The sequence below is a fragment of the Cuculus canorus genome, chromosome 39 (assembly GCF_017976375.1).
Source record: "Cuculus canorus isolate bCucCan1 chromosome 39, bCucCan1.pri, whole genome shotgun sequence".
NCBI lineage: Eukaryota > Metazoa > Chordata > Aves > Cuculiformes > Cuculidae > Cuculus > Cuculus canorus.
The window spans coordinates 417,211-430,155 of NC_071439.1; the positions used below are offsets into that span (position 1 = coordinate 417,211).

Consider the following 12,945-nt stretch of genomic DNA (forward strand, 5'->3'; position numbering starts at 1 on the left):
CCCCTCTGGAGCCCCTCAGGACCCATCTGGGGCCCTCAGGACCTCCTGGAGAACCTCCTGGGATCCCTCAAGGACCCTCAGGACCCCTCTGGAGCCATCCAGGACCCCTTTAGGACCACTCGAGGCCTTCCAGAACCCCTCTGGGACCACCAGGACCCCTCTGGAGCCCCCCAGGACCCCTTTAGGACCCTCAGGTCTCCTCTAGAGCCACCCAAGACCCCTTCAGAACCTTCCAGAACCCCCCCAGGTACCCCCAGGACCCCTCTGGGACCACCAGGACCCCTTTTAGGGCCTTCCAGGACCCCTTTAGGGACTTTCAGGACCTCTCTTGGACCCTCAAAACCCCTCGAGAGCCCCAAAGGGCTCCTGAAGAGGCTTTGAGGACCCTCTGGAGCCCCTCAGGACCCCTCTGGGACACTCCTGGAAGGCCCTAAAGGTGTCCCAGAGGACTCTCGAGGGGTCCTGAGGGTTCCAGAGGGGTCCTGGGGGTACCCAGGGTGGTTCTGGAAGGTTCTAAAGGGGTCCTGGGTGGCTGTAAGAGGGTCCTGAGGGTCCTGGGGGGGTCCTGGTTGGGTTTAGAGGGGTCCTCTGGAGCTCCAGAGGGGTCCTGGAAGGCCTTCAAGGGGTCCCGGGTGGCTCTTGAGGGGTCCTGGTGGTCACGGAAGGGTCCTGGGTGTACCCAGGGTGGTTCTGGAAGGTTCCAAAGAGGTCCTGTGTGGTTCTAGAGGAGTTCTGAGGACCCTGGAATGTTCTTGAGGGGTCCTGAGGGTCCTGGAAAGGCCCCAAAGGGCTCATAGGAGACCCTCGAGGGGTCCTGGAGGGCTCTCAAAGAGTCTTGAGATTTCTAGAAGGGTTCTGAGGGTCCTTGAGGGGTCCCAGGAGGTTCTCAAGGGGGTTCTGAAGGACCCAGACAGGTTCTGGGGGGCTCCAGAGGGGTTCTGAGAGTCTTTGAAGGTTCCTCAGTGGCTCTTGAGTGCTCCTGGAAGGCCCTAATGTGGTCCTGGGTGGGTCCAGAGGAGCTCTGAGGGGTTCTGAAGCCCTGGAGGGTCCATGGACCTCATCTGCAAAGGCTCCGGCTTCACCTTCAGCAGCTTCGCGATGTATTGGGTCCGTCAGGAGCCCCAGAAGGGCCTCCAGTGGGTCGCGGGGATTTGGGACAATGGTGGTGCCACCTACTACGCGCCGTCGGTCAAGGGGCGCTTCACCATCTCCAGGGACAACGGCCAGAGCACGGTGACGCTGCGGATGACCAACCTGAAGGCCGAGGACACGGCCACCTACTACTGCGCTAAAGGTGCTGATGGTGGTGGTGGTTATGTTGCTGGTGGTGATGTTGTCCCACCAGGACACTCTGGAGCCCACCAGGACCCATCTGGGGCCCTCAGGACCTCCTGGAGAACCTCCCACGACCCCTCAAGGACCCCCAGGAGCCCTCTGGAGCCCTTCAGGACCCCTTTAGAGACCCCTCAGGACCCCTCGAGGTCTTCCAGAACCCCCTGAGAGCCCCCAGAGACCCCTTGAAGGCCTTCCAGGACCCCTCTGGGACCACCAGGACCCCTCTGGAGCCCTTCAGGACCCCTTTAGGACCCTGAGGTCTCCTCTAGAGCCACCCAAGACCCCTTAAGAACCTTCCAGAACCCCCCCAGGTCCCACCATGGCCCTTCCAGGACCACCAGAACCCCTTCGAGAGTCCTCTGAGACCCTTTTAGGGCCTTCCAGGAGTGTCCCAGAGGGGTCCTGGATCATTCCAACCCCCCCAGAACCCCTCTGGATCCTTCTGGAACCCCTCTGGAGCCCCTCAGGATCATTCCAACCCCCCCAGAACCCCTCTGGATCCTTCTGGAACCCCTCGGGAGCCCCTCAGGATCATTCCAACCCCCCCAGAACCCCTCTGGAACCTTCTGGAACCCCTCTGGAGCCTCTCAGGATCATTCCAACCCCCCCAGAACCCCTCTGGATCCTTCTGGAACCCCTCTGGAGCCCCTCAGGATCATTCCAACCCCCCCAGAACCCCTCTGGATCCTTCTGGAACCCCTCTGGAGCCCCTCAGGATCATTCCAACCCCCCCAGAACCCCTCTGGATCCTTCTGGAACCCCTCTGGAGCCCCTCAGGATCATTCCAACCCCCCCAGAACCCCTCTGGATCCTTCTGGAACCCCTCTGGAGCCTCTCAGGATCATTCCAACCCCCTCAGAACCCCTCTGGATCCTTCTGGAACCCCTCTGGAGCCCACCAGGACCCCTCTGGGACACTCCTGGAAGGCCCTAAAGGTGTCCCAGGGGACTCTCGAGGGGTCCTGAGGGTTCCAGAGGGGTCCTGGGGGTACCCAGGGAGGTTCTGGAAGGTTCTAAAGGGGTCCTGGGTGGCTCTAGGGGGGTTCTGGGGCTCCTGGAAGGTCCTAAAGGGCTCATAGGAGGTCCTCGAGGGGTCCTTGGTGGCTCCAGAGGGGTCCGGAGTGTCCCAGAGGGGTCCTTGATGGCTCCAGAGGAGAGTTGAGGGTTCTAGAAGGGTCCTGAGGGTCCTTGAGGGGTCCCAGGAGGTTCTCCAGGGGTTCCTGAGGGCTCCAGACGGCTCCTGGGGGGCTCTGGAGGGTTCGTGGACATCTCTACGGGGGTCCTGAGGGCCCTCAATGAGTCCTGGAGGGCTCCAGAGGGGTTCTGGGGGTCCCGGGGATTCCTGGGTGGTCTATAGGGATCCTGTGGGGCTCAAGATGGGTTCTGGGGGTCTCTTGGGGTGTCTTTGGGGGCTCTGGACGGATCCTTAAGGTCTAAGAGGGGTCCTGGAAGGTCCGAAATGGCTCAAAGGGGACTCTTGAGGGGTCCTGGTGATCATCTGGGTTCCTCCGGACCCCCTGGAGAACCCCCTGTGACCCCCCAAGGAGCCTCAGGAGCCCTCTGGAGCCACCCAGGACCCCTTTAGAACCTTCCAGAACCACCCTGGGTACCCCCAGGACCCCTCTGGAACCCTCAGAACCCCTCGAGAGTCCTCTGAGACACCTTTAGGGCCTTCCAGGAGTGTCCCAGAGGGGTCCTGAGGGGCCTTCAAGGGGTCTCTGGGGGCTCTGAAGGGGTTCTGGAAGACCTCGAGGGGTATTGAAGGTCCCAGAGGGGTCCTGGGGGGCTCTTAAGAAGCCCTGAAGGTTCTGGAAGGTTCCTGGAAGGCCCTAAAGGGGTCCCTGTGGGGCTCCGGAGGGGTCTTGGTGGTCCCAGAGGGGTCCTGGGGGGCTCTGGAGGGGTCCTGAGGGTTCCAGTGAGGTTCTGGGGGTTCTGGAAGGCCCCAAAGGGCTCATAGGAGACCCTCGAGGGGTCCTGAGGGGCTCCAGAGGGGTTCTTGAAGGTTCTCAAAAGGTCCTGAGGGTCCTTGAGGAGCCCCAGGGGGATCTTCATGGGTTCCTGAGGGACCCAGACAGGTTCTGGGGGGCTCCAGAGGGGTTCTGAGGGTCCTGGAAGGTTCCTCAGTGGCTCTTGAGTGGTCCTGGAAGGCCCTAATGTGGTCCTGGGTGGGTCCAGAGGAGCTCTGAGGGGTTCTGAAGCCCTGGAGGGTCCATGGACCTCATCTGCAAAGGCTCCGGCTGCACCTTCAGCAGCTTCGGGATGGAGTGGGTCCGTCAGGAGCCCCAGAAGGGCCTCCAGTGGGTCGCGGGGATCAGCAGCAGTGGTGGCACCACCAGATACGCGCCGTCGGTCAAGGGGCGCTTCACCATCTCCAGGGACAACGGCCAGAGCACGGTGACGCTGCGGATGACCAACCTGAAGGCCGAGGACACGGCCACCTACTACTGCGCCAAAGACGCTTATGGTGGTGGTGGTGATGGTGCTGGTGGTGATGTTGTCCCACCAGGACACTCTGGAGCCCACCAGGACCCATCTGGGGCCCTCAGGACCTCCTGGAGAACCTCCTGCGACCCCTCAAGGACCCCCAGGAGCCCTCTGGAGCCCTTCAGGACCCCTTTAGAGACCCCTCAGGACCCCTCGAGGTCTTCCAGAACCCCCTGAGAGCCCCCAGAGACCCCTTGAAGGCCTTCCAGGACCCCTTTGGGACCCTCAGGTCTCCTCTAGAGCCACCCAAGACCCCTTCAGAACCTTCCAGAACCCCCCCAGGTCCCACCATGGCCCTTCCAGGACCACCAGAACCCCTCGAGAGTCCTCTGGGACCCTTTTAGGGCCTTCCAGGAGTGTCCCAGAGGGGTCCTGGGGGGCGCTTAAGGAGTCCTGGAGGTTCTGGAAAGTTCCTGGAAGGCCCTAAAGGGGTCCCTGTGGGGCTCCGGAGGGGTCTTGGTGGTCCCAGAGGGGTCCTGGGGGGCTCTGGAGGGGTCCTGAGGGTTCCAGTGAGGTTCTGGGGGTTCTGGAAGGCCCCAAAGGGCTCATAGGAGACCCTCGAGGGGTCCTGGAGGGCTCTCAAAGACTCTTGAGAGTTCTAGAAGGGTCCTGAGGGTCCTTGAGGGGTCCCAGGAGGTTCTCCAGGAGGTCCTGAGGGTCCCAGATGGGTCCTGGGGGGATCCAGAGGGGTTCTGAGGGTCCTGGAAGGGTCTTTGGTGGCCTCAAATCCATGGCGAGTGTTGACGCCGGTGGGACCACCACCACCATAACCACCACCACTATAAGCACCTTTGGCGCAGTAGTAGGTGGCCGTGTCCTCGGCCTTCAGGTTGGTCATCCGCAGCGTCACCGTGCTCTGGCCGTTGTCCCTGGAGATGGTGAAGCGCCCCTTGACCGACGGCGCGTAGTAGGTGGAACCCCCTTTCTCGATCCCCGCGACGTACTCGAGGCCCTTCTGGGGCTCCTGACGGACCCACTCCATCCCGAAGCTGCTGAAGGTGCAGCCGGAGCCTTTGCAGATGAGGTCCATGGACCCTCCAGGGGACACGAGGCCACCGCCGCTCTCCATCACCCACTCCGGGTTGAAGAGCGCTTGGGTTCCTCCTCAACGCTCCCATTTGGGGCCTTCCAGGACCCCTCTGGGACTCTCAGGACCCCTTGGAGGCCACCAGGGACCCATCTGGGTCCCTCAGGACCACTCTAGAGACCCCCAGGACCCATCTGGGTTCCTCTGGAACCCCTGGAGAACCTCTTGGGACCCCTGAAGGACCTTTAGGACCTCTCTAGAACCCTCTGGAACCATCCAGGAACCCACTTGGACCCTCAGGAGCCCTCGAGAGTCCCCCGGGACACCTTTAGATCCTTCCAGGAGTGTCCCAGAGGGGTCCTGAGGGGCTCCAGAGGGTCCTCAGGGTTCTGGGAGTCTCTTCAGGAGCCCTTTGGGGCTCTCGAGGGGTTTTGAAGGTCCAAGAGAGGTCCTGAAAGTCCCTAAAGGGGACCTGGAAGGCCCTAAAAGGGGTCCTGGTGGTCCAAGAGGGGTCCTGGGGGTACCTGGGGGGGTTCTGGAAGGTTCTAAAGGGGTCTTGGGTGGCTCTAGAGGAGACCTGAGGGTCCTAAAGGGGTCCTGGGGGGCTCCAGAGGGGTCCTGGTGGTCCCAGAGGGGTCCTGGAAGGCCTCGAGTGGTCCTAAAGGGGTCCTGGATGGCTCCAGAGGGCTCCTGAGGGTCCTTGAGGGATCCCAGGAGGTTCTCCAGGAGGTCCTGAGGGCCCCAGATGGGTCCTGTGGGGCTCCAGAGGGGTTCTCCGGATCCTCCAAAGCTCCTCAGTGGCTCTTGAGTGGTCCTGAGTGGCTCTGGAGGGGTTCTGGAGGTCCCAGAAGGGTCCTGGAAGGGTTTCCCCCTATTTTGGGGCTCTTTTCCCTCATTTTTGGGGCCATTTATGGAGCTGTGGAGCTTCTATCGCTGTTTAACCCCATTTTGGGGGCTCTTTAACCCCATTTTGGGGCTCTTTAACCCCCATTTTGGGGCTCTTTAACCCCATTTTGGGGCTCTTTAACCCCATTTTGGGGCTCTCTTCCCCCATTTGGGGCTCTTTTCCCTCATTTTGGGGCTCTTTTCCCCCATTTTGGGGCTCTTTTCTGCCATTTTGGGGCTCTTTTCCCCCATTTTGGGGCTCTTTTCCCTCCATTTTTGGTGCCAGAGGGGTTCTGGGGGGGTTGGAATGATCCTGAGGGGCTCCAGAGGGGTTCCAGAAGGATCCAGAGGGGTTCTGGGGGGGTTGGAATGATCCTGAGGGGCTCCAGAGGGGTTCCAGAAGGATCCAGAGGGGTTCTGGGGGGGTTGGAATGATCCTGAGGGGCTCCAGAGGGGTTCCAGAAGGATCCAGAGGGGTTCTGGGGGGGTTGGAATGATCCTGAGGGGCTCCAGAGGGGTTCCAGAAGGATCCAGAGGGGTTCTGAGGGGGTTGGAATGATCCAGGACCCCTCTGGGACACTCCTGGAAGGCCCTAAAAGGGTCCCAGAGGACTCTCGAGGGGTTCTGGGGGTCCTGGAAGGGCCATGGTGGGACCTGGGGGGGTTCTGGAAGGTTCTAAAGGGGTCTTGGGTGGCTCTAGAGGAGACCTGAGGGTCCTAAAGGGGTCCCGGGGGGCTCCAGAGGGGTCCTGGTGGTCCCAGAGGGGTCCTGGAAGGCCTTCAAGGGGTCTCTGGGGGCTCTCAGGGGGTTCTGGAAGACCTCGAGGGGTCCTGAGGGGTCTCTAAAGGGGTCCTGAAGGGCTCCAGAGGGCTCCTGGGGGTCCTTGAGGGGTCGCAGGAGGTTCTCCAGGAGGTCCTGAGGGCCCCAGATGGGTCCTGGTGGGCTCCAGAGTGTCCTGGTGGGACAACATCACCACCAGCACCATAACCACCACCACCACCACTCTCTTTGGCGCAGTAGTAGGTGGCCGTGTCCTCGGCCTTCAGGTTGGTCATCCGCAGCGTCACCGTGCTCTGGCCGTTGTCCCTGGAGATGGTGAAGCGCCCCTTGACCGACGGCGCGTAGGAGGTGCCACCACCATTGCTGTAGATCCCCGCGACCCACTGGAGGCCCTTCTGGGGCTCCTGACGGACCCAATACATCGCGAAGCTGCTGAAGGTGCAGCCGGAGCCTTTGCAGATGAGGTCCATGGACCCTCCAGGGGACCCGAGGCCACCGCCGCTCTCCACCAGGGACTGAGAACCTTCCTAGGACCTTCCAGGACCCTTCTGGGACCACCAGGACCTCTCTGGAGCCACTCAGGACCACTCAAGAGCCGCTGAGGACCCTTCAAGGACCCCCAGAACCCCTCTGGAGCCCTCCAGGACTCATTGAGGGCCCTCAGGACCCCTGTAGAGATGTCCACGAACCCTCCAGAGCCCCCCAGGAGCCATCTGGAGCCCTCAGGAACCCCTGGAGAACCTCCTGGGACCCCTCAAGGACCCTCAGGACCCTTCGAGAACCCTCAACTCTCCTCTGGAGCCATCAAGGACCCCTCTGGGACACTCAGGACTCCTCTGGAGCCACTGAGGACCCCTCGAGGGCCTCCTATGAGCCCTTTAGAACCTTCCAGGAGCCCCAGGACCCCCCTTGAGCCACCCAGGACCCCTTTAGAACCTTCCAGAACCACCCTGGGTACCCCCAGGACCACTCTGGAACCCTCAGGACCCCTTGAGAATCCTCTGGGACACCTTTAGGGCCTTCCAGGAGTGTCCCAGAGGGGTCCTGGTGGTCTCCAGAGGGGTCCTGAGGGGCCTTCAAAGGGTCTCTTGGTTCTCTGAAGGGGTTCTGGAAGACCTCGAGGGGTCTTGAAGGTCCCAGAGGAGTCCTGGGGGGCTTTTAAGAAGTCCTGGAGGTTCTGGAAGGTTCCTGGAAGGCCCTAAAGGGGTCCCTATGGGGCTCCGGAGGGGTCTTGGTGGTCCCAGAGGGGTCCTGGGGGGCTCTGGAGGGGTCCTGAGGGTTCCAGTGAGGTTCTGGGGGTTCTGGAAGGCCCCAAAGGGCTCATAGGAGACCCTCGAGGGGTCCTGGAGGGCTCTCAAAGTGTCTTGAGAGTTCTAGAAGGGTCCTGAGGGTCCTTGAGGGGTCCCAGGAGGTTCTCCAGGAGGTCCTGAGGGCTCCAGACAGGTTCTGGGGGTCTCTAGAGGGGTTCTGAGGGTCCTTGAAGGCTCCTCAGTGGCTCTTGAGTGGTCCTGGAAGGCCCTAATGGGGTCCTGGGTGGGTCCAGAGGAGCTCTGAGGGGTTCTGAAGCCCTGGAGGGTCCATGGACCTCATCTGCAAAGGCTCCGGCTGCACCTTCAGCAGCTTCGCGATGGAGTGGGTCCGTCAGGAGCCCCAGAAGGGCCTCCAGTGGGTCGCGAGCATCAGCAGCAGTGGTGGCACAACCTACTACGCTCCGTCGGTCAAGGGGCGCTTCACCATCTCCAGGGACAACGGCCAGAGCACGGTGACGCTGCGGATGACCAACCTGAAGGCCGAGGACACGGCCACCTACTACTGCGCCAAAGAGAGTGCTGGTGGTGGTGGTGGTGATGGTGATGGTGGTAATGTTGTCCCACCAGGACACTCTGGAGCCCTCCAGGACCCATCTGGGGCCCTCAGGACCTCCTGGAGAACCTCCTGCGACCCTTCAAGGACCACCAGGAGCCCTCTGGAGCCCTTCAGGACCCCTTTAGAGAGCCCTCAGGACCCCTCGAGGTCTTCCAGAACCCCCTGAGAGCCGTCAGAGACCCCTTGAAGGCCTTCCAGGACCCCTCTGGGACCACCAGGACACCTCTGGAGCCCTCCAGGACCCCTTTAGGACCCTCAGGTCTCCTCTAGAGCCACCCAAGACCCCTTTAGAACCTTCCAGAACCCCCCCAGGTCCCACCATGGCCCTTCCAGGACCACCAGAACCCCTCGAGAGTCCTCTGGGACCCTTTTAGGGCCTTCCAGGAGTGTCCCAGAGGGGTCCTGGATCATTCCAACCCCCCCAGAACCCCTCTGGATCCTTCTGGAACCCCTCTGGAGCCCCTCAGGATCATTCCAACCCCCCCAGAACCCCTCTGGATCCTTCTGGAACCCCTCTGGAGCCCCTCAGGATCATTCCAACCCCCCCAGAACCCCTCTGGATCCTTCTGGAACCCCTCTGGAGCCCCTCAGGATCATTCCAACCCCCCCAGAACCCCTCTGGATCCTTCTGGAACCCCTCTGGAGCCCCTCAGGATCATTCCAACCCCCCCAGAACCCCTCTGGATCCTTCTGGAACCCCTCGGGAGCCCCTCAGGATCATTCCAACCCCCCCAGAACCCCTCTGGAACCTTCTGGAACCCCTCTGGAGCCCCTCAGGATCATTCCAACCCCCCCAGAACCCCTCTGGATCCTTCTGGAACCCCTCTGGAGCCCCTCAGGATCATTCCAACCCCCCCAGAACCCCTCTGGATCCTTCTGGAACCCCTCTGGAGCCCCTCAGGATCATTCCAACCCCCCCAGAACCCCTCTGGATCCTTCTGGAACCCCTCTGGAGCCCCTCAGGATCATTCCAACCCCCCCAGAACCCCTCTGGATCCTTCTGGAACCCCTCTGGAGCCCCTCAGGATCATTCCAACCCCCCCAGAACCCTTCTGGCACCAAAAATGGAGGGAAAAGAGCCCCAAAATGGTGGAAAACAGCTCCAAAATGGGGGAGAAGAGCCCCAAAATGGGGGAAAAGAGCCCCAAAATGGGGGAAAAGAGCCCCAAAATGGCGGAAAAGAGCCCCAAAATGGGGTTAAAGAGCCCCAAAATCGGGGAAAAGAGCCCCAAAATGGGGTTAAAGAGCGATAGAAGCTCCACAGCTCCATAAATGGCCCCAAAAATGGGCTCTCGAGGGGTCCTGAGGGTTCCAGAGGGGTCCTGGGAGTACCCAGGGTGGTTCTGGAAGGTTCTAAAGGGGTCCTGGGTGGCTCTAAGGGGGTCCTGAGGGTTCTGGGGGGGTCCTGGTTGGGTTTAGAGGGGTCCTCTGGAGCTCCAGAGGGGTCCTGGAAGGCCTTCAAGGGGTCCCGGGTGGCTCTTGAGGGGTCCTGGTGGTCACGGAAGGGTCCTGGGGGTATCCAGTGTGGTTCTGGAAGGTTCCAAAGAGGTCCTGTGTGGTTCTAGAGGAGTTCTGAGGACCCTGGAATGTTCTTGAGGGGTTCTGAGGGTCCTGGAAAGGCCCCAAAGGGCTCATAGGAGACCCTCGAGGGGTCCTGGAGGGCTCTCAAAGTGTCTTGAAAGTTCTGGAAGGGTCCTGAGGGTCCTTGAGGGGTCCCAGGAGGTTCTCCAGGAGGTCCTGAGGAACCCAGACAGGTTCTGGGGGTCTCTAGAGGGGTTCTGAGAGTTCTTGAAGGTTCCTCAGTGGCTCTTGAGTGGTCCTGGAAGGCCCTAATGGGGTCCTGGGTGGGTCCAGAGGAGCTCTGAGGGGTTCTGAAGCCCTGGAGGGTCCATGGACCTCATCTGGAAGGGCTCCGGCTTCACCTTCAGCAGCTTTGAGATGATGTGGGTCCGTCAGGAGCCCCAGAAGGGCCTCCAGTGGGTCGCGGGGATCAGCAGCCCCAGTGGCAGCAGCACCTACTACGCGCCGTCGGTCAAGGGGCGCTTCACCATCTCCAGGGACAACGGCCAGAGCACGGTGACGCTGCGGATGACCAACCTGAAGGCCGAGGACACGGCCACCTACTACTGCGCCAAAGACGCTGATGGTGGTGGTGTTCATCCTGGTGGTGGTGGTTATGGTGGTGGTGGTCCCACCGGTGTCAACACTCGCCATGGATTTGAGGCCACCAAAGACCCTTCCAGGACCCTCAGAACCCCTCTAGATCCCCCCAGGACCCATCTGGGACCCTCAGGACCTCCTGGAGAAACTCCTGGGACCCCTCAAGGACCCTCAGGACCCCTTTAGAACCTTCCAGAACCACCCTGGGTACCCCCAGGACCCCTCTGGAACCCTCAGGACCCCTCGAGAATCCTCTGAGACACCTTTAGGGCCTTCCAGGAGTGTCCCAGAGGGGTCCTGGTGGTCTCCAGAGGGTCCTCAAAGCCTCTTCAGGAGCCCTTTGGGGCTCTCGAGGGGTTTTGAGGGTCCAAGAGAGGTCTTGAAAGTCCCTAAAGGGGTCCTGGAAGGCCCTAAAAGGGGTCCTGGTGGTCCCAGAGGGGTCCTGGAGGTACCTGGGGGGGTTCTGGAAGGTTCTAAAGGGGTCTTGGGTGGTTCTAGAGGAGACCTGAGGGTCCTAAAGGGGTCCTGGAGGGCTCCAGAGGGGTCCTGGTGGTCCTCGAGGGGTCCCAGGAGGTTCTCCAGGAGGTCCTGAGGGTCCCAGATGGGTCCTGTGGGGCTCCAGAGGGGTTCTCCGGATCCTCCAAAGCTCCTCAGTGGCTCTTGAGTGGTCCTGAGTGGCTCTGGAGGGGTTCTGGAGGTCCCAGAAGGGTCCTGGAAGGGTTTCCCCCTATTTTGGGGCTCTTTTCCCTCATTTTTGGGACCATTTATGGAGCTGTGGAGATTCTATCGCTGTTTAACCCCATTTTGGGGCTCTTTAACCCCATTTTGGGGCTCTTTAACCCCATTTTGGGGCTCTTTTCCCCCATTTTGGGGCTCTTTAACCCCATTTTGGGGCTCTTTTCCCTCCATTTTTGGTGCCAGAGGGGTTCTGGGGGGGTTGGAATGATCCTGAGGGGCTGCAGAGGGGTTCCAGAAGGATCCAGAGGGGTTCTGGGGGGGTTGGAATGATCCTGAGGGGCTCCAGAGGGGTTCCAGAAGGATCCAGAGGGGTTCTGGGGGGGTTGGAATGATCCTGAGGGGCTCCAGAGGGGTTCCAGAAGGATCCAGAGGGGTTCTGAGGGGGTTGGAATGATCCTGAGGGGCTCCAGAGGGGTTCCGGAAGGTTCCAGAGGGGTTCTGGAGCCCTAATGAGGTTCATTAGTGGCCCTCATTAAGAGTTAATTAAGAGCTGCAGCTGCGCTCGAAGGCCCCGAAAGCGAAAGCGAATGTGGGGCTCCAAAAAGCCCTTTTTGGGGTTTCGGAACTGATTTTTGGGGTTATTTTTGGCAATGGGGGTAAAAACAAACCCCAAATGGGGGAAATTGAGAGGGGGGAGAAAAGGGGGAGAGGCGTTAATGGCATTAATTAATTAGAGCAGCTCTTTAATCACTTATAGACACCCAATTAATTAATTAGAGCCTCTTTAGACCCTAATTAGGGCCTCCACAGCTCCTTAATGACTTTTAGACGCTGAATTAATTAATCAGAGCAGCTCTTTAATGACCCTCAGAGCCCCTCTATGATCCCCCAGAGCCCCTCTGTGACCCTCAAAGCCACTCTATGACCCTCAGAACCACTCTATGACCCCCAGGACCTCTCTATGACCCTCAAAGCCCCTCTATGACCCCCCAGAGCCCCTCTATGACCCCCCAGAGCCACTCTATGATCCCTCAGAACCCCTCTATGATCCCCCAGAGCCCCTCTTTGACCCCTCAGAACCCCTCTATGACCCCTCTGAACCCCCCTATGACCCTCAGAACCCCTCTGTGACCCTCAAAGCCCCTCTATGACTCCCCAGAACCCCTCTGTGATCCCCCAAAACCCCTCTATGACCCTCAAAGCCCCTCTATGATCCCCCAGAGCCCCTCTATGACCCCTCAAAGCCACTCTATGACCCTCAGAACCACTCTATGACCCCCAGGACCTCTCTATGACCCTCAAAGCCCCTCTATGACCCCCCAGAGCCCCTCTATGACCCCCCAGAACCACTCTATGATCCCTCAGAACCCCTCTATGATCCCCCAGAGCCCCTCTTTGACCCCTCAGAACCCCTCTATGACCCCTCTGAACCCCCCTATGACCCTCAGAACCCCTCTGTGACCCTCAAAGCCCCTCTATGACTCCCCAGAACCCCTCTGTGATCCCCCAAAACCCCTCTATGACCCTCAAAACCACTCTATGATCCCCCAGAGCCCCTCTATGACCCCTCAAACCCCCCCTGAGATACTCCTGGAAGGCCCTAAAGGTGTCCCAGAGGACTCTTGAGGGGTCCTGGTGGTCACGGAAGGGTCCTGGGTGTACCCAGGGTGGTTCTGGAAGGTTCCAAAGAGGTCCTGGGTGGTTCTAGAGGAGTTCTGAGGGTCCTGGAAT

At 60.6% G+C, this 12,945-nt stretch overlaps 5 gene segments (V, D, J or C); 3 read left to right on the forward strand and 2 right to left on the reverse strand.

The window, feature by feature from the left end:
- Positions 1–1,041: 1,041 nt before the first annotated feature.
- Positions 1,042–1,709, forward strand: LOC128850119 (Ig heavy chain V region 6.96-like). The segment is given in 2 exon segments: positions 1,042–1,327; positions 1,668–1,709. Coding segments are annotated over 2 exon segments (319 nt in total).
- Positions 1,710–3,536: 1,827 nt separating this feature from the next.
- Positions 3,537–4,058, forward strand: LOC128850120 (immunoglobulin heavy variable 3-23-like). The segment is given in 2 exon segments: positions 3,537–3,822; positions 4,048–4,058. Coding segments are annotated over 2 exon segments (288 nt in total).
- A 143-nt stretch (positions 4,059–4,201) lies between these two features.
- LOC128850121 (Ig heavy chain V region 914-like) lies at positions 4,202–4,887 on the reverse strand. The segment is given in 2 exon segments: positions 4,202–4,231; positions 4,584–4,887. Coding segments are annotated over 2 exon segments (334 nt in total).
- Positions 4,888–5,327: 440 nt separating this feature from the next.
- LOC128850122 (immunoglobulin heavy variable 3-64D-like) lies at positions 5,328–7,031 on the reverse strand. The segment is given in 2 exon segments: positions 5,328–5,339; positions 6,713–7,031. Coding segments are annotated over 2 exon segments (280 nt in total).
- Positions 7,032–8,082: 1,051 nt separating this feature from the next.
- Positions 8,083–8,646, forward strand: LOC128850123 (Ig heavy chain V-A1 region BS-5-like). The segment is given in 2 exon segments: positions 8,083–8,369; positions 8,428–8,646. Coding segments are annotated over 2 exon segments (499 nt in total).
- The last annotated feature ends 4,299 nt before the right edge of the window (positions 8,647–12,945 follow it).